At 38.2% G+C, this 23,525-nt stretch overlaps 1 protein-coding gene, 1 long non-coding RNA gene and 1 pseudogene across 3 annotated transcripts; 1 reads left to right on the forward strand and 2 right to left on the reverse strand.

Moving 5' to 3' along the window:
* Nucleotides 1-8,001: 8,001 nt before the first annotated feature.
* LOC114745930 (probable DNA double-strand break repair Rad50 ATPase) lies at nt 8,002-10,217 on the reverse strand. Of its 2 annotated transcripts, none has more exons than XM_028934104.1 (4): nt 9,709-10,217; nt 8,815-8,934; nt 8,657-8,737; nt 8,002-8,540 (listed from the first exon to the last, which is right to left on the reverse strand). In XM_028934104.1, exons 1-4 carry the CDS (start codon nt 9,937-9,939, stop codon nt 8,466-8,468), a joined length of 507 nt encoding a protein of 168 aa, XP_028789937.1. In that variant the 5' UTR covers nt 9,940-10,217; the 3' UTR covers nt 8,002-8,465. The 2 variants fall into 2 exon arrangements, with proteins under 2 accessions (XP_028789937.1, XP_028789938.1); XM_028934105.1 differs by having other exon boundaries at nt 8,815-8,925; nt 9,709-10,213.
* Nucleotides 10,218-19,315: 9,098 nt separating this feature from the next.
* On the forward strand, nt 19,316-21,484 carry LOC114745969 (growth-regulating factor 4-like; annotated as a pseudogene).
* A 788-nt stretch (nt 21,485-22,272) lies between these two features.
* LOC114745987 (uncharacterized) lies at nt 22,273-23,104 on the reverse strand. The gene is made up of 2 exons (XR_003740243.1): nt 23,004-23,104; nt 22,273-22,823 (listed from the first exon to the last, which is right to left on the reverse strand). It is a non-coding gene; the product is annotated as an uncharacterized LOC114745987 (long non-coding RNA).
* Between the last annotated feature and the right edge of the window lie 421 nt (nt 23,105-23,525).

Here is a 23,525-nt window from a genome sequence, read left to right on the forward strand (position 1 = left end):
AACCCCCAGGCTATAGTTAAATCAGCGCTCAACCATGGCATATCCAGCAACAAGGGGCTGCGAGATACACTCCAGGTAGGTTTCAAGTTCTAAACATCAGAGCGGGAGAGAGGAAGTTGAGGTGGGAGAGATAAAACGAGAAATCTTTTGGGATTCCAAAAACTTGTATAGATACTCCTATAATCTTAAATATAATACCTACTTATGACCTTATATTTACTATGGGAGGGAGTATTATTTTTATTTGTATGCATAGATGATAAACACAAGGTATGCAATTGATTTTTTAATTATTAAATTTTTATTTTAAAATTATTTGCTTTGAAAATTTAAACCCACCCTTGGCTGCGCCACTGGGCTGCGCACTATCTCACGTCTTTAGGGAATTTTAGTTTTGCAGTGCGCCGGGTCGTTTTCCATTTGCACTCAGCCACTGACTTGGCCTTTAATTTAAATTTGAAAAACAAAACATGGCCTGCTCTATGGTAAATTCTGAGAACAAGACCGCAGTGTTGAAGAGCACTGTGTCTGTCTAGCCCTTGATTCGCTGAAGAGATAAGATGTACTCTATGTTCATGCACGTCCAAGATGAAGACGATTTTATTATAATTTATACATATTGGGTGGGAAGGCCTGGGGAGCAGTGAAAAGCCTGACTCACCTTCAGCCTTCATCTCCGAACTACCATCATCCCTTTCTCCGTAAAATCTCTGCCTTTCCTCTTTCTGCTTTCAAACCAGCACTTGAATGAATGCTTCCTCCCCACATAAACAAATCAAATATATCTCTCTGTTTTGTGGTTCTGGGTTTGACCTCATGTTTCAGGAGTGCCCTTTTGCAATTCGTCCAGGATCAAGTCAGTTTAAAAGAATATATATATATATATATATATATCTGATACGCCTCTCGCCGGCCCTTGGCCTACACATGTGTTCTCCCTAGCTCGCTACTAACACTGTCCATCTTTTCTCTACTGTTCCACGGTACTGCCCTACTAAGATGCTCCATTCAACACTTGATATGCCCAATGGCACGCCATCATCATCCCTGCCACTCAAACTCTTACAACTTGCCCTCCTTGAAAGCCAAAAAACAATAAACAACCATATTACTTAGTGCTTAACCTATCAGGTGATTAATAATTAAACCGCTTATTCACTCAAAAAAAAAAATTAAACCGCTTATTTATGGATAATTACACCAGCTGGCTTCTTCTCAGTATATTTCAAACATACCAGGCAGCTCGTGACATGTTCAATTAGCACGAACGTGTACAACCATCCCTGATTCTCCCTATGTTATCTAGGCAGGGCGGCCATATATACGCTAAGGTTTCCCTTTTTTCTTTTCTTTTTTGTCCTGGGCCACTGTAAATTGAATAGGGCTCTCGCTTCTTGTTTCTTGTCTTTGATTCGGCTGTGCGATTTGAATTTAAAATCTTTCCCCTAGCTTTACTCCTGCCATAGCGGGCTATTTTGTCATTAATGTACGACATCTAATTAATTATAACGTCGTAATGAGTATGGTTTCCATTTGTATCTGTGCTCGCAAAACTCAACGTGGAGGTTTGGTTTCTGCGAGCTCTTTCTTTTTCGCTTCATATACAACCCCACGAACATGCGAAATACATATACTTAATTAACTCCTTTGTTTACACAATATATTCACTGTCACAGGTAGGTTACAAAGGAAGATACAAAGAGCATAGATTAACCAGGAAATAACAAATCTCTCGCACGCCCATTTCATACCCGTGGCTTTAAGTGCTAAAAAAGACACGAGAAGCTCAGAAACCAAAGAAAAAACAACCGCAGTTTCAAGTTTCTCCTATGCGCTGCTGCTCCACGAATCTACCCATCATTTGTCTTTCTGTACGTATAGAACACTTTATATTTTAATCATCACTCACTTCCATATGTCGGGGCATAACGTCGATTTAATAATCCATGCACGCAGCATGTATAATTACAACAACTCAACTTTCGACTAAATTATTAATTCTACATATGCTGAATCACCCTTGGCGCTTTATCTACTCATCCTCGTAACTAATACAAAACAGAATTCACAAACTAAATAAGGGAGGGGAAGAAGGAGGGCATCATAGAGAGAATCTTGCGCCACCTGTCTCTGCTTTGTCGTCTAATTAAATAAAATTTAATCTTAGAATAGACTGATTTAATCCTTCCACCGATAACACACGCTAAAGTGGAGCTAACACTTTACCAATCCAATCATTCTAAGCTTGAAAAGAAACTTATCTCCTTAATTAATCCTGATTGGCTTTTTTATTTTTCCTTTTAAGAAAAGAGGCGAGGAATCCCTTTTCCTTGCCTTCATTCCCAACTTTCGCGCTGGAAAGTGGAAAAATAATTGCGCTCAGGATTAAATTCGAAGGGCGATGATGGCTCATAGTTAGCACCATCCATTCCACTCTATTCATATATATTGCTAGTTAATGAGGGTTACAAAGTCGTGGTGTACTATATAATTAAGCACTCATCAAGTGGAAGCTCGTTCTATTTTGTGCAAGTACATCTAAAATACAATTTTCCCCATGCTGTCTATCGACAAGTGTGCCGCTGCGATTGTAATCGGGAAGCGAATGCCAAGTTCATATTCATGTTCTGCAACGTAAAATATGTTATCCCCCTGCTTGTCATTACTCATTACTCACATCGTGGCATATTTTACGCTAAACGTCATATTTTTTATTAGTTTCGGTGTTCCAAAGTAAAAAAGAAAACGCATAAATTATTTAAATAGTTTTAACCACAGCACACACACAGACTATTAAAATCATTAATAGGGTGAAACATCACAACAAATCGTTCTTTATGAGCTAACAATAATGAACCAACTTCTCCAGCATCCCTTCAGTTCGATGCATAAATTAATTATTAATCTCGAGCTCATTACAGGTTCAAATCCTGTAGCACCTCATCTATGTGTTTGTGTGAACATATGGGCAATTTACATATACATACAAATTGTTTAAATTTAATATAATCTATTTATCTTGATCAAACAATTATACTGATTGTTGTTTTAAACAATTTGTAGGGAAAAATGGAAGTCAGATGTACAAAGTAAATTAATATATATAAAATATTTGTTCTTAAATATGTAAAAAAATTAAAATTAACGCAATATAAATATTTAGGCATTAAAATTAAAGCAGATATGGTTGATATTACTAAATATTTATCGTGGTTGTGGCAAAGATATATTGAAATCGAAAATGAAAAAAATGAAAGAAAGAAGAAGGAACCATGCCGTCTAAAAAATTGTAGCGGTTGACATTACGGCTATTAAATCTGCGTTGATCGTTATTAATATCAGTATTAATGATATCAATAATTGACGCAGAAATTAATGCTTCCTTAAAAAGAGAAGAAAAAACAAATGGAGGATAAATAAGAGCACACCATATTTCAATTTAAAGTCTTAAAATTAGATATACAAGCGAGGGAAATTATTTTATTTTATTATATATTTATTATTAATTAAGTTTAACATTTTGACACGAGACGTCCGTCACCGAGTCAGACATGCATTTACCCTCAAATATGCCAACGTGATTGATGGGCGTTGCTGATTGATTAGTTTACAGATGGTGAGCACAGTGCAGTAACGAGGGGCTGAAGCCTTCCCTGGCCTTGGCCTTGGGCATGTCAAAAATAGATCAGGAAGCCAAGTGTGCTTACCTTCAATATACATACAACACGTACCCACACGTTCCCTGGATGCATCAGGCGTCATATGAAGCAATTCATCAATGGTGGCTGATTTTGACCCGCCATTCAATTAAATATCAACTCTTTTTTCTGCCCTCCAAAAATAATATATACATATACATATACATATGTATATATATATTAATCCTCACGTACATCACTCAAATCTGAGCAACCCATCCGTCATTGTCGCCTCGCTGATTTGCTTATTCTTGCTAAATTCTTCATATTTTTGCGAACTGGTGCTTTGAAATTCCTCAGATTGGGTTGCGCCGGAGCCACCTCTCCCTTTATTCTCTTGTAAATGAATGCTCAAATTCGCTTACGAAGCGACACTTTGACGTCGCCTGGTCCAGCCCAATTTACAGAACCATGCAACGGGATGGACAAGACAGCATATACGAAGGGCAGTACCATTGAATCATTAAATTATTCCTCTGCCCTCTTTCCATGTTTGTTGGTGAACTGCATGCACATCATGTCTCAATATTATTTTTTCCCCCTCAATCACACGCCCTCCGCATTCTTCTTATAAATCAACCGTACGCGTTTGGTTCTTGGCGGCATTTACAGAGAAATTAAATTAAAACTACATTCATCCCTGGCTAATTTATATGGATAAACAGGTGATGCTCATCATGCCACATTGAACATAGGAAGCCATACTTTAGTTGGATTCATGGAATCTGTGCAGGACATGACTTCCCTTGGCTGTTTCGCTGCGATCCATTTGTATTGCCATCCAACTTCTCCACGATTTCTTGGTTTATCTTCCGACTTCCATCATATCCTCTCTTTTTCATCAGCACTCCATCGCTGCATGCGTTCATCATATAAGACAATCACCAATGATGGCAACTACTCATCGCCACACTCTCAGCTACCAAACAAGGCCACAATCTCATATCATCTATTACGCACACAGTCTCAAAGCGTGTGTATATATCTATGCTCCAGATTTCTCCATATTCCATTTTCAATAGAAGGACAAGGGAATTTTCATGACAGCCGGTAACTTAGCTTGAAGAGATATATGCCAGACAAGTGACGCAACGTAAAAAGTAAGCCACATCTGCGCTCGTGCAACTTCAAATTTATGTATGTGTGCGTGTGTAACATTAACAACGTGTTGATTAGTCGTAGTATTAAGGCACATGAAGTGATATTAATGGCAAAAACGAATATGGAATCAATGTGAGGCGGGGCCCACGCGGGAGAGGGGAGGGTTTGTGTCTTTGCGAAACGACAAAGCAGAGGCGAGAGGGCCTGATGAATGCAGCGTCAGTTGGCATTGGAGGAGGTGCCGGTCCATGCCATAAAGAAGGAGGAGGGAGGGCCGAGATGAATTCCCACGTGTGCACTAATGGTTGGACCACATCTGGTCTGATACTTGTCCCCCGTGACGTGGGAAGACTACATAGGATTCCCCTCACTGCTGTGGAAGGGCTCTGTTGTCGTATTCGTGTTCCTGGTCAACATCCTATTCAACACGATACTTTGGAGACTACGAACGTGTCCAGGAAACGCATACGGCATGAGTATTTTTTTAATATCCGAATAGCTGAACAGGTTCCTCTCACAGCGGACATCCAAATCTTTCGTACTTCATGAGACCACCCACCGCCTTCTTTACTCCCTGCGCAGCTTCATTTATTGGCTCCGGGCAGGCAAGCAGAGCCCAACATCATGCGCCTCGACCCGGGGCTGCATATGCATGTTTTGAGGACAAATCAAGCACATGATACGGGCATGGGTGTGTTGCCCTGTCATTTTGTGTAGATTCTAATGGCGGAGGCTGGTGATTTGTTTTTCACCCATATCGCTTGGAAGTATTACTCTTCCGCAGAGCATGTTCTACACCACACCTTCTTCTGCTTCATACTATATATAATAATAAAAGTGAATTGATATATGTTCGCCCACTTGGCTCATTGGAGTGAACAGGTCCTCCTTTGGTTGTTTCTGCGCCAAACATCAAATGATAGATAAATTCACACTCACACATATACAGAACACAGCGCTTGCTCGAATCCTATGTTTGGGCTTCGTCGTACAACTGCAATTAAAAAGAGGGGAGAAAATGTGCGGGAAGGGGCATTCTTCCAGAGAGGCTTAATGACCCGGCCTGTTGGGTTAGTAAGGCCCGTAGAGGAATGGGTCATGTATAGGAAGGCCCACCGCGTAATTAGTGATGAGCGTGTCAGCAGAGGGAGTCGACCTTGGAAATTGGAATTACTAGGACTACTATTTGTAAACTAGTACGGAGGTTGGGCGGGACATAATTCAGTGACCACTTATGGGCTATGGAACTCGCATCAATTATTCTTTTTATGTATCTAGCGAAATACTGTGAATAGTGCAGCTTATGCATTCGGACACAAATAGCTTGCAACTCACATCAGTCAAGGGCAGGCAGCCCCCGAGTAAATTGATTTGCGCGTATTTACACCCCTATTATGTTCTCTTGTTTTCTTCACATCGCATAAGGCTCTCACCCAACCTGGTCGCCTTCACAAGAAACTGAATAAAATACACTGGACTTCCAAACTGAAACGAACCATCTCTCCCAATTTCCAGCCTTGCTAGAGAGGAAACGAACGATTCAATGTGAGGAGAAATCCATGAGTTGTTATAGTATCCAATAATTATGAAGAACTGCGCAGACAGACGCAAAACATTGACAATCATTTCTATAGAGAGTGATCGTCTCTGCATTTTCGTCATCTTCGTATGTTTCACATTCAAATCCCATGCAACTTCCATTGGGAATGGAACCCCATCAACTCGGACTCTACGGCAAGGAAGAACAAGACTCCACCTGAAACATTCTGAATTTATAGTGTCTACATAAAAGACCATATAGGTCATAGACCATATCTCATAGAACAACGTAAATTCCACAACAATTCATAAATACATTTACATTCCATCGCCACTACGCCTCCATAGTCTGCACGTTTGTTGTTACGGATCTGGTGCTACCATGATATATATTTTTTTGGAGTGAAAATTAAGAAAATTTTTCTTATTTAAATCCAGGCTCATAAAGGTGTTCACCATTTAGTTCTGAATTCATTATGCGTATATCCTGGACCTTTTTTTTTTTGGAAAAAATACCGTGGAGGTTAAATATATATACGATTTACGAGATAACTAGTGTGAATCTTATATATTTACATGAAAATTCTAAATAACTAATTCTAGAGTCAGAACGAGAAACACTCTTTTTTTTTTTTGGTTGGGGGGTTTGAAAATGTTAGATAAGCGTTAAAAAAGTCAGATTAACCATTTTAAGGGGTGGGTGAAGAGGGGTCAGGAGCGCAGCCTTCACAATTTTTTTTAGAAACATGATATAAAATATCAACCTAATACATGTAAGCCTCTTACTTTCAGCCGGCGGTGGGCGGGGGAAGCAAAAATCATAGATCTGTTCGACTGATACAAAATATTCACGAACTCCTATATAATATTGTATTAATATTACTGATATTACAGTGAAGCAGAAGTTCTTTTCGTGGGAAAAAAATGTTTTTTTGTTTAACCTTTAGGGAGTAACAGTTCAAGATAACCAACACAATAATGTAGATAAAGATTGATAGTAACGCTGGCATAAAAAGATGCGTTGAATCGAAAAATAGTGCTCTTAAACTATAAAAAAGGAAAATGATGCCAGACAACGCCGTGTTAAAACCGTCATCTCGTGGTATTGGATTTTGGGGTTTTAAAATCAATTGAATTTCGCAAGAGATTCAATTTCATAAGGCGCCACAGAGAATATACATATATTATAGAGGGGCGTTGAACTAATGATGCGCTCATTCTAGAATAATATTTAATTATTAGTAACCATAATCATTAACCAGGTCAATTAACAAATAACAAGGCAGTCCATTGACCTAGCTGTCACCTTTATTTCTGTAAGCTATTTGGAAGTCGTATCAATTCTTGATCCCCTTTCTTTTTGTGCAAGGAACTCGTTAAGATCTCTGCCACGCAGTTGGATGGTCATGTGTCCCGCTGATACTGCCATCATCATAAACCGAAAGCAATGCCAATTTCAAGTTTTTCGTTCTGTCATTATCCGCTGGACGAAATGCCATCACCGGGCCAAGTTTCTTCCGCTGCCAAAGCGCCTTTTATTTGGCGGCTGCTCTGCTTTCCATTCCATTCACATTTACATTTTTCACCTTTTTTTTAATATAATCAATGAATAAAACAAGAGCAACAAGAAAGCCATGGAGGAAAATGCACAGACTTGTTAAAAAAAAAAAAAAAAGGGAACCACAATTGCGAGGCTTTAATTCTTACATAATATATAAATGTTCCATTCAGAAGCAACCAAATACGGTCATAAGACAGGCTTCTGCAATTTAGTTACACTGCTCTAGCTGTGTGCTGGAGCCCTACTTACCAAGACATCGCCAAGAGTCCCTCTTCCCTTGGCAACATAACTTAAATTACATCAATAAATTACATAAAGCCAAAACAGCACTATCAACTGGTTTGAAGTTTTTTTCGGAGGAAAAACAAAACGAAATGCAAGTATTCTAGTTACAAACCTGTCTGTAGGGTATTTCCCTTCCTAAATTAGGTTAATAGCCCAACCAATGCTAGTGAAACAAACATTAACACCACAGAATACACAAGCACAAGACACACATACATATAAATATACTAAGTCATCTCCAATATCCACGCAAGCCTAATCAGAGTCAGCAGCTGGGTAGATCACTGCATGGTTTCTATGCTCTTGCTCAGCTCCTCCAGCCTCTTCATCCTCAATCTCTCACTTTCACCCACCAGCTGTTCACAACGATCGTGCATTCACAAGACAACACCTCACGTATTAGAATAAGCAAACTAATGAAATCAGAGAAATCAAACCACTCGGCGGCCGCTTAATCAAATATGACACTAACCTCCATCAACCTGGTGATTAGCTGTACCTTTTCCCTGTTCTTTTCATTGAAAGCTTCAAGAGCTTCTTTGTATTCTCTCTCCTGTAACACATTGCAGCCAGTTTCAACAACGTCCCTAATACTACATTCGACACCCACGCATATTCAATTTGTTTTACCTTTTTCTGACAGGTATGGCCTAAGGGCTTTAGCTCTTTGTTTACTGAATCAATCCTCTTCCGGACCACCGCTACTTCCTTCCTCATCGGATCTGCCAGGCTTTCGAGCTCCTGATATTCCTCAAATAGAAGAAAGAACCAAAAAAATAAGCATCAACATCCTCATACGTAATTACAATTGCACATGGTTAGTTATATGACAACTTTGAGCCTGAAATAAAGGCCATGTCTCACTTCCACAACTTCCGCGAAAGACAAACTATATGGCTCTCAAGGAGCAGAACAGACTTAAGCTTGGGGCGCTGAAGCCTGAACATTTCTGGAGAGTTCAGAGTTCAGCATTCCCCCGATCAGAAATAGAGGGGGCAAAGACTCTTCTGCGCTGCAAATTCACCCTGTCTTGCGTGCAAAACCACACAGATCGGGTATACCCGAATGCTTCAATTATTCTTCAAATCCATGTCGTTCTCCTCGTTAAAAATAAAACGATGTACTGGGAGAAACATGAAAAAATTGGAACTTGTGTGTATCAGAAATTATGGCCGTGGTAACTTGGCAAACCCCCCCCCCCCCGGGGGGGAACGAAACACGCACACACAAACACACAAAATTAATCCTTTATCATGGAAGGTAACGCAATTATCTTTCTCGTTTTGTAGAATCCCAAATACTTTCTCGATTTCCTAAAACATTAATTTCCACATAATTCAGAGCAAAAGAGGGCAGGGAGAGAAGTTGTTGAGACCACATAATTTTGAAGAGCAGTCTCTATCCTACAATTATTTCTCGAGATAAAGCTAATCCAATAATCGTCGTTCGGCAGCGAAGTACAGGTGACATTTTCTCTGAAATCTAGGTCGAATTTCGAGTAGCAGAAATTAATAAGGAGCATACCTCACGAATGAAAGCGAGACGCTTGGTTTCTTCCTCGACACGACCCAACTGAGCCTGAACCCTCTCTCTCACCTCCATCTTCTTCCTTTCAATCTCTTCCTCTTTGGCTTTGAAAGTTGAGAGAGCTGACCTCGACATCTCTTCATCTTCCTTGGACATCTGGCTGCTAAAGCTGAGGCTTCCCGAATTCTGCACCACCAACTGGTTCTGTTGCGTACTCTGCTCGCTCATCTTGTCCGAGTCGTCGGTCCAACAAAAACAAATCCTGCTTGGGTCCAGCGCTTTAACAAAACCCTCCTTCCCCTTCTTATTCTCCTTCCTCGATTCCACTGTTCCTCTTTCTCTGCCTCGCCTCTGAAATAATGGAGCTACGTCGTCGTGGCCGAGGCAAATATGCGCTGATTCACTGGGTGTGGGTTGCCCCTTTTGTCCAAAGCCTTTCGATTGAAGCGTCAAGCCAGCCAACCTTAGCCTCTCCGCCTTACTTTTTTATGGACCAAACGAGCTGTGAATATTGCAAAAGAAAGGCTTAAATAATGAGGGGGGAAAAAAAGAAAGAAAGAAAAAGCGGGTTCCCAGGCTGGATCGCGGGTACCGGGGTGGGTTAGAAAATGTAATTGCAAGTATCAATCAAAATCATCAAGAAATACATTAAAAATTCAGAAAAGAAATATGGTTCTTATGTGGGTGACCTGTTCCAACTTACCCATCCTTTCTTAATTCGATTTACCCTGTTTATTTAAGCAACAAAATCTTAAAAAGAAGACAAATATTACAAAAGCATGGGCTGATACGACCCAACTACCAGCTAACCCTGATCAGTGGGGAGCCGGGGTGGTCTCCACTTTACTAAATCAAAGTGGGTTTGTCCCCGGACTATTGAAACTTATCATCCTTCCAGCTTCAGCGTTCATGCCTACATTGTTCCAAATTACTTGTTTAAATTGCTTCCTTAGTCGAACTGGAGATGCTTTGTACCTTTTTTCTCCTAAACCCCTCCCGCTCGGCTTGATTTCTAAAGGCCTGGATTTTTAGCCTAATTTTCTGCTATGAAACTAGGGCATTATTAAAAAAAAAATCATTTTTCCTTTTCCTTCTCTCTTTTAAAACACTCGCTTCTGCTGGTCCCCAAAAAAAAAAAATCACTCGCTTCTTATTTTTGAAAAAATAAAATAGCCGTTACAAGATATTACTATGTTTGTCCCTTTGGCCTTTAATGCTGTTATTTATGTCACTTTATACTAGCCTCCGGAATTAGATAACACAGTTTTGAAGGCAACAAAAAGCATGCAGCCCCCCTCACCCCCGAAAGAAAGAAAGAAAGAAAAACACGTCGCATTAATTGTAAGTTTGTTAATGTAACATAAAGTGACGATAAAGTACTGATCATTAATATTGTTATTCAATATCCAGACAAAGTAAATAAGAGTATTCATTTTGAGTTTCATAGCCATCTTACTTCTAGAAATGAAAATTATTTATTTACTTAAAACCCAAGGCTTTTTTCCTTTTTCCAATTTTTCTTGAATATAAGTTCAGATTTGGTTTGCTTTTTTCTCCTCCTGTTATACTTGGTTTTTTCAGGGGAAAAAAATTACCAGAGCTTGCTTTACGCCCAGATAGTTTCATCACCCAAACTTGTCTCAGGTAGTTCAGGCTTTTATTTTAATGTATTGTGAGGCTTAATATGAACATATTTTTAAATGCTGATAGCTTACAGTGTTGGCGGCAGAATATTTTCATCACATCTCCCCCACAAGTCTCCCCCACATTGATGCGATATTAAGATATTTTTGAAAATTATGTAAAGTTAAGGGGTTTGTTTGGAATTTCGTTCAAAACGGACTTTAAACAAATTCATGTAAGTCGAGACAAAACCCTCCTCACGTGCTTATTTTGTATTCCTTAAATCACATTTGAAAAGTTACTTATAAGTTAATCTAAAAAAGTTCATTGGGCTTTATATAATACTCGCTTTAGTTCAAAATACAAGTTAAAATTAGTTCATTTATGTTTATCAAGAAATGAAATAAAAGAAGTTTAAAACAATAATGTGTAAGGTATATATATATTTTTTCTAAACATACCATTGTTAATGAGAGAAGTAAAAAATAGTAAATAAAAAAAAAAGAAGGAAAGAGAATATATTGGGGTAAAAGATGAGAGAGAGTGTGTTATGAATAAATTGAATTAGTGGAGGGAAATAAAGTCAACCAAAATGTAATTTAAAATACAAGGGGGTTGGAAATATTCATTGAAACTTCTCTCCTCTATTCCCTTTGTTTAAAACACCTTTCTCTCTTTTCATGTCTCGTGAACTAATACTTTATATAATTAAAACCATCAATAACCAAGAAAATTAAATACATGTGTTAGGGGTAAAATTGGAAAATATTCATTAAATGATTAGACAAATTTGAAGTGTTATCTTGCAAAAAAAAAAAAAAACTAGCCTCTCAACAAATGTTAGCTTGTATTTTGAACTAGAGGGAGTATAATGGTATTACGATATTTGAGACTGTTGTCCACATGTGATCCCACTTCCAGCACTCGATTCATTCTGGGGCCGAGCTTTTGGTCTTCACAGGGAGGCTGAGCATCATAGAAGCTTGTTAGTGGTCAAACTTCCTCTCCGTTTTCCCTCCATTCATTCCTGATGTCTCAGTGGCCAATTTCGAATTTTCTATGGGTTTCGAATGTAATGGTTGAGCCAATCATGTGGTTCAGACGCATTTATATAATTGGTGAGAAGGATCGAAGCACTTTACACACTGTAAGAGGTGAGTGGGCTTCAGATAGAAACATATTGCTCGCCCTTAATATCGCAGGAACGCCACTGTCCATTAACCACCGAATTCTAACAGGGAAAACAGATGTTGCGGAGAATATAACATTCGCTTTTCTTAATATTCTAACAATCACAGCCTGATTTCAACAGGCATGGGCAAGTGTCAATGACGCAAATATGGATGGCCAACTCATACCAGCAATATCAATAGGTCCAGATACCTCGATGATAGTTACTAAAACCGTGTTTGGATTGTGATTTTAAAACGCTTTCAGCAAAAGCCATATATCAATTTCCCCTTTTCACAAAGCTGCCTTCGCTTCCGTGTCAAGTGAGAGAAATTAAGCGCAAATGCGGTATGTGGACATGCACCAATGAATGTTTGTTATGTAGACGCGTTTCTCATTCCCTTCCTAGAAAACATTTGGTCACATACCAAACACTGCATAATGCTCCAGCGTCAGGGTGGTTCATCTAGCAATGCTCTTATTCTTATTCCTTGAGGATCAGGGGAACAATAAATGAAAATGAATAGCCAGCAGGTGGGAGGCCGGTGAGGTGGTTGGGTTCAAAGTCACAGCAACTTTGGGTCCCTTCTTCCTTCTTCTGTGACGGCCCAATTACTTCAAAAACTGCAACTTTGGGTCCCATCTTCCGTCTTCTGTGACGGCCCAATCTCTAAAAATGGCAACTTGGGTCGGGTCCCAAGAGCTCTCAGGTGCGGTAATTGTGTCAACTGTCAACTGCCCACGTCCAGCCGGCCCAAGAAAAACAAGATATATCTAGGAGCCACAGCCCCTCGGTTCATACCACGAAACAGAGTAACAAGTTGATCGGACCTTTTTTTTTAAAAGAAAAATTGCCTATTCATCGGAGAAGCTGTTGGGTATGTAAAATGGAAAGAATTTTAAAAGCGTAATACTCCTCCGATCCTAATTATAAGACCTAATTGACTTATTTGAGAAGATTAAGGAAGTAAGTTAAGTTGATTATTTATAATAAATAAGTGTTATCATTCCTAAAATATCCTTGCTAATTAAGTATATTGGCTAAAACTATCATTATTAGAAGGATTATCTTGAAAAAAATGCATAAATATAAGAGACAAAATGAATTGGGGTCTTATAATTAGGACCAAATAAAAAATCAAATGGGGTCTTATAATAAGGACCAGAGGAGTATGTATTTTACGATAAAAATGTGTTTCAATTATCATTTTATGGCTTTATTCGTGTTTAAGTTATGCGTATATAAAAATTTGAGCAGGTCCCATGTATTTGTAATCAAATGGAACCAGAATGAACTGTGGTATGGTGGGTGTGGATATTTTTATATATTTTGAGAGTACAATAATGTGATTGATTGTATTTATCGTGGGAGGAGAGAGAAAGGGGAAAGAAGAAGATAGACATAAAATGGAAGAGAGGTGGGGTGTAAAACGAGTGGATGGGGTCTGCACCGTACAGGCCGTGCTTCTTGGCTAGCAACAGCAGAAGATAAACACAAAAGAGTGGAAGGCGTGGGGGGGATCTTCAATAAACATGGGACCCACCTGAGTCCCCAACTGTGCTCCTGGCCCCACCACACTTGTCTTTTTGCGCAGGAACTCCCTATGTTCGCTAAGACGCTAACACGTGAAAACTGAACCCGCCTCCATTTTTTAATTTTATTTTTAATTTTTTTGTCATATGTTTTTACATTATATATTTATTTTTATTTATTTATTTATTATAAGAACATGTTTAAAGACAAAATTATATTTTTAATCTATTTAGTATTCATAGATTGATTATTTAAAACTTGCAAAAAAATCGGGGCGTGAGTGAAGAAGTGGAGTTAGGATGAACATTCAAGTCTGTGTCATGAGTGGAAGAATTTGTGAAGCATCCATTTGGAGCGCCACTTGACGGTCGCCACCATCCCAAGCCGCCTTCAATCCCCACAACTCTGATGTGATACTTTCGCTCTCTCCACAGAATATACTCCTAACGTATCAGAGCGGGAAGTGGGCAGCCTTCTGAAAATCCCCCCCCCCTCACAAGGCTGCCCACTCCCTAGGGCTGAGCAATAGGCGGGGTGGGCTAATCCGAAGGTTAGCCCATAGCCCGCCCTTTATTCAAAATGGGCATGGGCTAACCCATAACCCGGTAGTAGCCCATTTAGCCCGTATTAAATGGGCTACGGGGCAGCCCGTTTGGGCTGACCGGGTTACGGGGTAACCCATTTTTTTTTTTAAATTTTTTTCAATATAGTTATTTTGTATATGTAACCTTATGAAGCTGTCAATAAATTTTACATGCCAAATAGCAAATCAAATATGAAATAACATCAACCATATTCAATCACACAACCTCACTTAGATTCGCAAACAATTAAGTCTGATAAAATCATAAAAGTAGTCACCAATCATAAAGTCTCATAAACTTTGAAAATTCCAACTTTTACCTAAAGGATAAAATAAAAGCTTAGACAAACATGAATGTTTGATAAAAGATGAATGAGAAACAATATCATCAATTAATGAAGAATAAAAATATTTTTAAAAACTTAAAACTTAAACGGCGGGTATGGGCAGCCCAATACCTTGCCCATAGCCCAACCCGTTTAATGGGCTACCCCGCCCATTTAAGCCCGCCCGTTTATAATATCTTATTTGGGCTAATTGGGCGGGCTTAAATGGGCAAAAATTTCATGGGTCATGGGCGGGCTAGCGGGTAATGGGTTTGTTGCTCACCCCTACCACTCCCCACCCCCGTGTTCGCAGCCCAAGCGCCCTCAATATCTAATTTAATCCTAATCATAACTTACTTGTAAAATAAATTCTAATCATAAATATGAGTTATTTGTATGGTGCTTATTTTTTTTATTTTATCTTTATTGAAATTCGTAAATCATAAATATTAGTTATTGTATAGTGCTTTTTTTTTAGTTTATCTTTATTGAATTCAGAGTAGAAATAGAGATAAAAAAAACATTAAAAAAAATTAGAGGCTTTTATTAATTTAATGCATATGCGTAAATGTGCAGTGACTTGTATTGAAAACTAGTGTGATACTCCCTCCGTTCTTTATTATAAGAGACAAATAACCAAATTACGTTGATAAAAAAACAGTTAAAATTAGTTGAGGATAATTAATGTGTAAAAAGTATAATGTTTTTTCCAACAATGCCCCCATTAATAAAGAGAGAGTATGAGAGAGAACAATTAAATTATTAAAAGATAGAGAAGTGGGAGGGAGAGAGAGTATGAGTTGGAGACAAAAAAATAGGGGTAAAATAGGAAATCAATACAAAAAAATAGAGACAACTTTTAAGTATCTCTTATATATGGGAACATGCCATAAGCATCAAATGTCTCTTATAATAAGGAACAGAGGGAGTACTATACTCCTCCACTCCTATTTATAAATTTTAAATTGGGGGAAAGATGGGATATGTTTTTAAACTTCAATTTGATATTGTTTGTATTTTTTAATTTTATTATTAATTATTTATTCTCTCTCTTTTATCATGATATTTTTATCATATTTTTCACACATTTTTTTTTATTTTTTCCTCGTTTATTATAGAAATACATTCTAACTTACTAATTAATTTTAATTAAACAAATTAGTTATTTAAACTTTATAACAAGAATTCCACAGAGTAATTATAATTGCTTGGAACAGATTATTAATGAGGGATGTCCCTATTGTCGGGAGAGTGTGTGCGTAACTAAAGATGCGGGGCAATTAATGGGAGCATATTACGGTCTTTGACCAAAGCCACCCACCAACGCCAGTAAATGCGGATTAATTATGTTGCCATCATTTCCAAACCATGTTCCCATGGCTGTACTATGGAAAAAAACACCAACCAAGAAGTTACTAGTTGATCCGATGTTTAATACAATAATTATATAACTAATTTGACTCAATTAAAAAAATTAATTAAGTTTATTATTTATAATAAATATATATTTTTAAAAAATATTTTTACTAATAAAATATATTAACTAAACACCTTTAATTTGAATTCATTACGAAGACAACTTTTAAAAATAGATAAATATAAGAAACAAAATGAATTGGAATTTTATATTAAGGATTAAAATAAAAATGAAACAAACTCTTATATTAAGGATCGAAAGTAATACAAAAAATAGAAATTTAAGTTTTGAAAAATATATTTGTTTGAAGGGTTTTAATTTTAACATTTTTAACATGAAAAGAATTAATTTTAAGTCAAAATAACTTCACTTCGCTGTGGGTTATGAGGGGAAAAAACCGTACACCAATTAACAAACAATTAATAAACTTTTTATTGAAAAAAAATAATGAACTTGACAAAATAACCTTAAAAGTTAAGCGAGCGGCAGTAAAAGGCGGAGGGAGAAGAAGACGGGACTCGACACTCAAGGGATGAAGTAGGAACAAGGGACAGAGCAGAAGGCACCCACAAACAGGGGCTGATATGAGCCCACCACCAGAAAGCAGTTCCACGTCATCACCTCATTTTTTATTGGGTCAACACAAATAATAATGATGACGATGATAATTAATTCCAAATGCGAAGCAGGAAAGCGAGAAAATAACAATAACAACAATAAGTAATAGCAAGAGGGGGCAATAATATGAAAATAATTGAAAGGCGAGGACGGAAAATAGACAGGGACCACGTGAGCATAGGACTGAGCACGTTGATTGTAATTTATTAAACAGAGAGGGTCTTTGCCTTTTTTTACTCTATATGAGAACATTTTTTACCCTCATGAAACGTAAACGCCATTTAAAAAGTACTCGCAGACTCCCCCCGAATCACGCTGCACTGCTTCAAGACCCCTTCTCTCTCATTTTTTTACAGAGAATAGCAATTCAGAATTTTACGAAGAACAGGTAACATTAAAATATTTATAGACTAAAAATATCTTTCTCACTAGTTAGGTGTAAGCTGCCTAATACTGTGAATGCTGTCGTCGTTGTCGTTGATACATGACTGCTCTAATGCTCTGTCTGGGTTCCTTTATGGGGGAAAATTAACTTAAAACAGATAGTACCATGGCCCCGCGAAAAGAAAAGACAATACCAAACGTTAAGTTGCATATTAAGGATTCCCCCCCCCTTCTTTTTTGACGAGATATAATGTTTTTCGCCTTTCTTTTGGATTCCGTAGTGCCCAAGATCCTGACGATTGGCTTTCACATCTTCTGGAGCTAAAATAGTTCAGCATGGCTTCGTGTTTTCCTTACAAACCAGACTGGACTCTGGGAGGGACCTATTTCTATCACTAGAAAATTTATGTCCAGGCTTCAAACCTACTGGTCCAAGTATGAAGAGCACTTCGAATGCCCAGAGTGTATGAATTTTGAGTTATAAAATGATAATAATTGGAACGAAAAGATATAACTACTCTAATGCTATCTCTGATTTTAATAAAGAGTTATTCAACTTATTTAAGTAAATTTAAAAAGTTTTTAAAATATATTGACTAATCAAGTATATTACTAAAACTATTATTATTATATGAATTATTTTGAAAATAAAAATAAATATGAAACATAAAATAACCTGAGATATCATATTTAATATCAAATTAAAAATTAAATAAACTCTTATAATATTTAGAATGGGAGATAACATCCAATTAGTTGTACCATCAACTTCGCAGAACCTGGCGAGGCAGCAATTTTGGACGACGTTAACTTGTTTGGGTTTGAGAGTGGGGGAAGTCAAACAGCAGGATCAAGAATGAGGCACAGGTTTTGAAATGAAAACAAACCTCGAAAAGCTTGCAGCATGGTGCTGAGGCATTCAAGGGAGAGGAAATTAGCGGGATGACGAAAATCCTCAGAGGGGCAACGCCATGTCGGACATTAACTCCACCTGTCGGCGTTGGATGCCTCTCCGCCTTTGCGTGTTCTCAGTTTCCGACCACCAAAACAAACACCGAACACTATCCATCTTCATCCAAGAAAGTATCTGGATTTTTCCAGAATTCAAAATAAACATATGAAATTATCTCTTTCCAATTTTACTGCTTTTATTAATTTTTTCCTATACTGACAAGTATATTTATAAATCATTGTCATATCTTTATTCTATCTCTTTTTAAACAAAATAAAATTAAAATAAAATTTAAAAATAAGTATAAATATGCTACAAGAGACGTATAGTTCTGACAAAAACTTTTCATTAGAGTCATAATGACTAATGATATGAAAAATTTCTTATAATCCCCTTGATACTCTTGTGGTTTTGTCACCGTCATGATACATGACAGACGCTGGCTAGGAAAAAAAATATATATATATAAAATATAGGAGAGAGAAAAAATAATAAAATAATAATATAAGAATAATTTTATTATTCTAAAAAATAAAATAGAAATTCTATTATTTTGGGATTAATTTAATGACTTTATGGAGTGGAGGGGTATTATTCTCTTTTGTCTATCATTGTGAAAAAAATTATAAAATTTTTTATCTAAAGACATGTTTATAAAAATTATTGTCATTTGTTTAAATTAACACTAATATCTGCATTTTTTTTAAGTTTTTTTTCCTTTTGCAATTTTCTCTATTATTTTTTTCCTCTCAAATGTCTTGTCTCTCTGTCTTTCTCAGCTTACCCCACTGCCTTTCAAAACAAATTTTGCAGACTTGGCTGTCAGAACCCTGCACCCACCCATCCTTACCCTTCTGGCTCTATTCAACTCCGTTCCTGTCTCGCATGTCTGCCAAAGTCACCAAGGAAACAAAAATCAAGCGAACCCAATTTTAACAGGCTTGCTCTGCTACCCAAAACCAAACCGAGTTGTAATATCACAAGCCCCACTCTCAACCAAAGTTTTAAAAGAAAAATTCCGTCCTTGGTAGCTTCTCTCTGTTTGTCTGCTCTGTCGATGGACTTGTATCTGAAGCAATGGAGAAACCAGGATGAGTCAGTGGCAGAGGAACAGCATTCTGCAAAGATGCCAAAACTTGTTCTCGAACCTCATCAAAAGCCACAATCATCTGCCTCTGCTCTCCCTCTGTTTGTACCAGAACCCAACGCTAAAGTCAGCACCTTGTCAGCATTATCTGATTCAACCTCAGCTTCTCCCAGAGTTCCCCGTAAGATTTATATTCCTTTCTTGCTAGTAACTGTAGCTGGGAGTCTGAAGCTTTTGATTAACTTCGCCGGTTAACTAGTTGCTTCCTTTACAAGTTTTGATTCAAGCTTGCGCCTTTCTTGTTCTGCATTTAACAGTTATTTGCCTATTTCATTTTCTCCTTTTACCCTTGTGGTTGTCAGGGATGGGGAATTATTTCAGCTTGGCTCAGTGGCAGGAGCTTGAGTTGCAGGCTTTGATTTTCAGGTACATGTTAGCCGGCGCTGCTGTGCCTCCTGAGCTTCTTCACCCAATCAAGAAAAGCCTTCTTCAATCCCCTTCCTATTTCCTGCAACACTACCCATCCTATGACCCTGCTTGTAAGTTTCTGGCTTTGTTCACCTTACTCTCGTTACCCGCTATTTTCTTTGCTCTCCTAAAAGGTTCTCCTTTTTATGTTGAACACAAATGCAACTTTTTGTCGTGAAAAAGAATCTCTTTTCTCTATTCTTCTTTTTGTAAAGTGAAATGAGATAAAGATGATCAGATTTTACGTTTTGCATTCTTGAGATTCCGTTTTGAATCAATCCACAGTGATTGGTTTTGAATGGTAAAGCTGCATGATGAGGGTTTTTTGTTGCAGCAGCATTGCAATCAGGGTATTGGGGAAGGGTAGCCATGGATCCAGAGCCTGGCCGGTGCCGGAGAACTGACGGCAAAAAGTGGCGGTGCTCTAGGGACGTGGTTGCTGGCCAGAAGTACTGCGAGCGCCACATGCATCGCGGTCGAAATCGTTCAAGAAAGCCTGTGGAACTACCCACACCAAAAACACTCCCGGTGGCAGTGACTTCGGCGGCGGCGGAGGCTCTGCCGGCGCTCCGATATCCATGACTGCGCCGTCATTGGCAATGGCTTCGCTAAGTTCCCCTTTCGATCTCCATCTTGATCAAAGGTAATTCTTCGCGCTAAAATGACTAGTAATTGGGGAAGCCAACATCCAAACGTCTTAGATTTTACGATCTCTGTGTAATGGTTATATATGAAATTGTGCTTAAGAAAAGGGTTCTTGGCTATAAGTTGGTGGGACACCTTTGTTTTGTTTTGTAATTGTTATTTATTTCACTTGTCAACCTTAATTTGAATATCCCTTCATCGGTAGCATTCAGAAGGCAAGCATAGATTGGATTGATTCCCAAATGAATAACCAAATAGCGGCCAAAAAAGATTAAAAAGGAGAATAATGCAGAGTTGTTGATCTTATCCCTGAGATGCACAACAGTAGGGCCCTAATAGAGGCCTGGCTGGCCACCATGTCTCGTACGAGGGAAAAGAAAATTCAGCTTCAGATGCCAAAGAAACCAAACCCCCAACCCCAAGTCCCCATAAACAACATTTAAAAAATGGCGAGTTTGTCTTGTGCTGTCCTGCAATTATTCGTCTACTTCATGGAACTCCATTTCCCTGGTTGATATTTTGCTGGGTCCTCTGTAGCAGTTCCTTTGGGACCAATAATGAAAATAAGAGCCGTTTTGGAATCCCAGATGATGGGGGTAGTGGGGATGGCAGATTTGACGGTCATATCCTGCGACGGTTTTTTGGATGACTGGCCACAATCACTTCAAAAATCTGACATTGCCGAAGGGAATGCTAGTAACTCCAACTCGGTGACATGTCTGTATATGTCGACACCTGGGAATACGTCGTCCGTCGGATCTGTTGTGGAAACTATCCACTGGCTATGGAGAAAATCTGTGTCCAAGAGAGCAGCAGCAGCAGATAAACTGGGCAGGAAGATGGAGTTCGGCTAATCAAGTGGCTTCCATGGGAGGACCTATTGCCGAGGCTCTGAGATCATCCGCTTCAACCTCTTCGCCAACTTGGTATTCTACGTCGCTTGCCTCGGGTTCTGCTTCTGATTAAGCGCGCTATTTAGCTGGAATTGTGGCTTCCCCTTGGAATGAACATGATCTCAGTTTTGAACAGGCCAGCAGAATGGGCATGATTCTTTGGTGTAAATACGTTTGATCCGGCTATCCTCAGTTTCGAGATTCCTAGTTAAATTGGAAAGGAAGAGTCATGCCACTACCTCTGTCTAGCAGCCATCCCGTTGGAACTCGTCTAATCACATGACAAATTGTTTAATGATACATGAACATTTTAGACCTTGGGTTTTTTTCAATTCAACTTAATATATATTTTTTATTTTAAATGATGGAGACTGTAAAGCGCCATCAATATGCATATGAACATCACTGGTGGACCAAAAGCATATTATATTTGGACTGACGCCTAGAAAGAGACGCACGCACCCCAAAAACAAAACCGGACCCATAACCATATTCAGTCAGGGGGCCAGCCAATTGGGCTAATCGCTTATCCCTCGTCACCACGCAATTATGCGGTGGGATCAAATTTTTATAATCAAGTCTCATAAAAGAGAAATAATTACCAAATCATTCTAATAACAATTTTAACAGTTTATAATGACAAGTTCTATAATAAAAATGATAATTTTTAAAACTTATTTTTTAATTATTTTACTTGTTTGGGATCTCATTGTAATTCTCCGTTCATTTATTCACAGTTGTTTGGCGATAAAGCTCTTCATGGTTGAGTTGGATCACCATCAAGCATGAGCAGATCATAACATGTAGGTCAAGCATAAAACTGCTTGTCGCTTGTACCGTCGTACCTGTACATCTGTTTCACCTCAACAGTACATTATGAATTGCTGGTCTTGACCAACAAAATTATTAAATTAAATCTCAAGAAACCGTGTACAAATTACAATACCCCGCAAATGTAAGTGGCAATCCCTGAGACGACATGTAGAAGATGCTCTATTACAAAAGCTTTGTAACTGGCATCGAATCCGACGTTAGTACTTTCCTGGCTTTGCATTTCCTCAAATGCTATGCCACTACCCATGTCATGTGCTAATACAAAAGCATGAAGTGCTATACATTATTTCTAACTTGGTGTTATTTCCCATTCTTTCTGCTTCATATTTTTCCGTCGTGATCAAATCACTATATAGGTTGTGGGCTGGCTAGATGGTCCTAGAGTTATTACTGCATCTATCATGCCATGATGCCCTTGTCACCTGTTTATCCAGGAAAGCAGCAGGTTACATCTTGCATCACATTGATTCTGGTCCAGGTGGTTTTTCAGCTTCATCATCCACAAGGGCATATACCGCTGCTGTTCTAGAAGGTGCATACACTAGAAAGGAACGAGGCCGGTCATCGTACCACCCTTCCTGCATAATCATCCAACAAATTTTAAGGATACGCTTTTTTCCGCTACGGAAGAGTCAGTTGTAAGATCACATGCTCAAGAATGCAGCGCACAGATGCACAGTATGTGACACAGCCAAACAAAACACAACGGCACCCTTGCAAGTGCCCACACACAGATAAGTTTAGAGGAAGTTCCATACCGAAGAGAAGAACTCAGCAGTATGATCGAGCCTGTTGAAGCCTCCAAACAATGAATCATCTGAATCCAAGACAATCTGGAAAAAGAAAACCCATAATCCATTATAAAAAAACTGATAATAACTTGGGCATTCGGATAAAGCAAAACTTAGCTGGAAGAGATGCCACCAATATCATGGCCTATGAGATTGATACATAGAGCAAATGTTTGCAGTACTGATGAAGGATTTACATTTCCACTAACATAAAATTCAAATCCAGTTCGTGTTCTATGTTTCACTTGGGAGATGAGAATCTCAATTTCTCAGAATGTCTGAATATTATGAAGTTTGAAATTTATTAGAAAGAATAGGACTCGTTGTTATCATTGTAGGGCTTCAAGTTCAAATTACTAATAAATTAAATTAGAATAATTAGAACAACCATGTACTAGACAATCATATTTTTTTTTGGCGTGTACTCATTTATTTGGTTTTGATAATTTCTTTTTAATTTAACAATTTCTCAGTATCTTAATTGAACGA

This window comes from Neltuma alba, unplaced genomic scaffold (genome assembly GCF_004799145.2).
Source record: "Neltuma alba isolate B1F8T4 unplaced genomic scaffold, ASM479914v2 tig00004862_pilon, whole genome shotgun sequence".
NCBI classification, from domain to species: Eukaryota; Viridiplantae; Streptophyta; class Magnoliopsida; order Fabales; family Fabaceae; genus Neltuma; species Neltuma alba.

Bases quoted from the DNA above. Each gene is read 5' to 3' on its own strand.
- LOC114745930 (XM_028934104.1), bottom strand. From the start codon at position 9,939: ATGAGCGAGCAGAGTACGCAACAGAACCAGTTGGTGGTGCAGAATTCG. The intron at 8,935-9,708 runs GTATGCTCCTTA...CTTCTATTTGAG, and splicing joins GTCTCGCTTTCATTCGTGAG to GAATATCAGGAGCTCGAAAG. The intron at 8,541-8,656 runs GTTAGTGTCATA...CGTTGTGAACAG, and splicing joins TAATCACCAGGTTGATGGAG to CTGGTGGGTGAAAGTGAGAG.